The sequence below is a fragment of the Palaemon carinicauda genome, chromosome 39, assembly GCF_036898095.1.
Source record: "Palaemon carinicauda isolate YSFRI2023 chromosome 39, ASM3689809v2, whole genome shotgun sequence".
NCBI lineage: Eukaryota > Metazoa > Arthropoda > Malacostraca > Decapoda > Palaemonidae > Palaemon > Palaemon carinicauda.
Window position 1 is genome coordinate 24,376,386 of NC_090763.1, and position 2,500 is coordinate 24,378,885.

The 2,500-nt window shown below is 35.2% G+C and overlaps 1 protein-coding gene across 1 annotated transcript in view; it reads left to right on the forward strand.

Annotated features, from left to right (window-relative positions):
* Positions 1 to 2,500, forward strand: part of LOC137631087 (uncharacterized) — a 169,392-nt gene that overhangs the window by 38,012 nt on the left and 128,880 nt on the right. The window contains 1 exon segment of the mRNA XM_068362713.1: positions 2,468 to 2,500. This exon segment is cut by the window's right edge and continues 31 nt beyond it. Within this exon segment, the coding sequence (XP_068218814.1) occupies positions 2,468 to 2,500 (33 nt within the window).

The following is a 2,500-nucleotide window of genomic DNA, read 5'->3' on the forward strand; positions in this document are numbered from 1 at the left end:
TGTATAACACGGGAATTTCAGACCACAATGTCATAGAATTAATAGTCCATTCCAAAGCAAGTGATCGCAGAATTAATCAAAACACAAAACATTGGGAAGGATATGGAAAATATAATTTTTATAGTAAGAATATAAAATGGTCAGAAATAAATGAAGAACTGAATAAAGAATGAAAAAATTTATTTGTAAGTGATAATATACAGGTAAATACGGACATACTGTACAAAATACTGGAGAAAATTGTTGAAAAATATGTACCGAAAAAAAAGCAATAAACCAAAGACATGCATACCTAGAGACAGAAGGATCTTATTTCAGAAAATTAGAAAGTGGAAGAAAAATCTTGCAAAAGAAAAAAAGTATGGAAAATGCTGGAAATAAAATGTAAGATAGAAAATGCAGAACAAAAGATTATACAGTCGAAAGAAAATGAAAAAAGGGACTTAAAAGAAAGGACACTTCAAAATGTAAAAGAAAAAAACCCGAAGTACTTTACTCCTATGCAAAAAAGATGAATAAAGGGAGATTAGAAATAGGCCCTCTAAGAATTGAAGGACGGCTAACGAATGAAAAAAAAAAGGAAATATGCAACATATTAGCAGAAAAATATAAGAGTGAGTTCACGCCAAGAATTGCAAATGAGAATAATGAAATAGAAATGAGAGAAGAAAATGTTGAATATCTAACGGATATAGATATTAATGAAGCAGATATTGTCAAGGCTATAAATGAAATTAAAAATGGATCAGCAGCCGGACCAGATGGAGTTCCAGCGATTTTGTTAAAAAAAACAGCAAACACTATCGCGAAGCCGCTTGCAATACTGCTAAGACAAAGTGTAGATATGAGCGAGATATATGTTAAACATAAATTAGCTTATATAACCCGTATCTTCAAAAGTGGATCAAGACTAGAGGCAAGTAATTATAGACCTGTTAGTCTAACATCACATATTATGAAAGTGTATGAGAGGGTAATAAAAACAGATAGTGGTTGCAAATGATGAGAAATCGGATGAAGCTCAGGTAATATCTGGCGTGCCACAAGGTACGGTATTAGCTGCACTGTTGTTTGTTATTATGATCTCAGACATAGACTGTGATGTTGAAAACTCTGTAGTGAGAAGTTTCGCCGATGACACAAGAATAAGTAGAGAAATTTCTTGTGATGAAGATAGGAACTCACTACAAAGAGATCTAAACAAAATATATGAATGGGCAGAGATAAATAGGATGGTATTTAACTCCGGTAAATTCGAATCAATGAATTATGGAAACAGAGAAGGAATGGTATATGCATACAAGGGACCTAATAACGAGACAATCACAAACAAGGAAGCAATTAAAGACCTTGGTGTAATGTTAAATAGGAATATGTTATGCAACGACCAAATAGCAACACTGTTGGCTAAATGTAAAGCAAAAATGGGAATGTTGTTCAGACACTTTAAAACAAGAAAAGCTGAACACATGATTATGCTTTACAAAACTTATGTACGTAGTACACTCGAGTACTGCAATGTGATATGGTACCCACACTACCAAAAGGATATTGCACAAATAGAGAGTGTACAAAGGTCTTATACTGCTAGAATAGAAGAAGTTAAGGACCTTCACTACTGGGAAAGACTGCAATTTTTAAAACTATACAGTCTAGAAAGGAGAAGAGAATGCTACATGATAATACAAGCATGGAAGCAAATAGAAGGAATTACTGAAAACATCATGGAGCTAAAAATATCAGAAAGAGCAAGCCGAGGAAGGCGCACAGGACATTAATCCACTACGCACCAGCATCGATAATGCATCGACTATTTAATGTGCTGCCAGCTCATCTAAGAAACATATCATGAGTGAGTGTAGATGTGTTTAAGAATAAGATCGATAGATACCTAAGATGCATCCCAGACCATCCAAGACTGGAAGATGCAAAATACACCGGAAGATGCATTAGCAACTCTCTGGTGGATATACGAGGTGCCTCACACTGAGGGACCTGGGGGAACCCAAACATAAAATAAGGCAATAAGGCTCTCGTACGTTCTGTGCCTAGTACGATGGTGTAACTCTGAGCTTGTGTTTACAAGGTCCGTTGTTTAGCTCTTTAAAAAGGCATGTTGTGAAAAGCAAAAGAATTAGGAGCCGGCCACTTTAGCCCTACAGACTTACTGGGGAATAGAAGGTATAGCCTTTTAAGCTCACTTACCTCTATAAGGGCAAAATGGCATAAGACACACACACACACACACATATATATATATATATATATGAGAGAGAGAGAGAGAGAGAGAGAGAGAGAGAGAGAGAGATTGCTAACAATAATTTCATCGCCAATATTCATGTGTAAGCATATTGTAAATAGATGTATGTATTCCCTGCGAGATAATTTTTATCTTTCCAAAAGCAAGAACATTTTCTATAACGGTTGTTGTTACAAAATACTAAAAAGTTTCTCTTGTTTTTTTCAGGTTTGTCCGACGCCTTAACATGTACTTACCTGC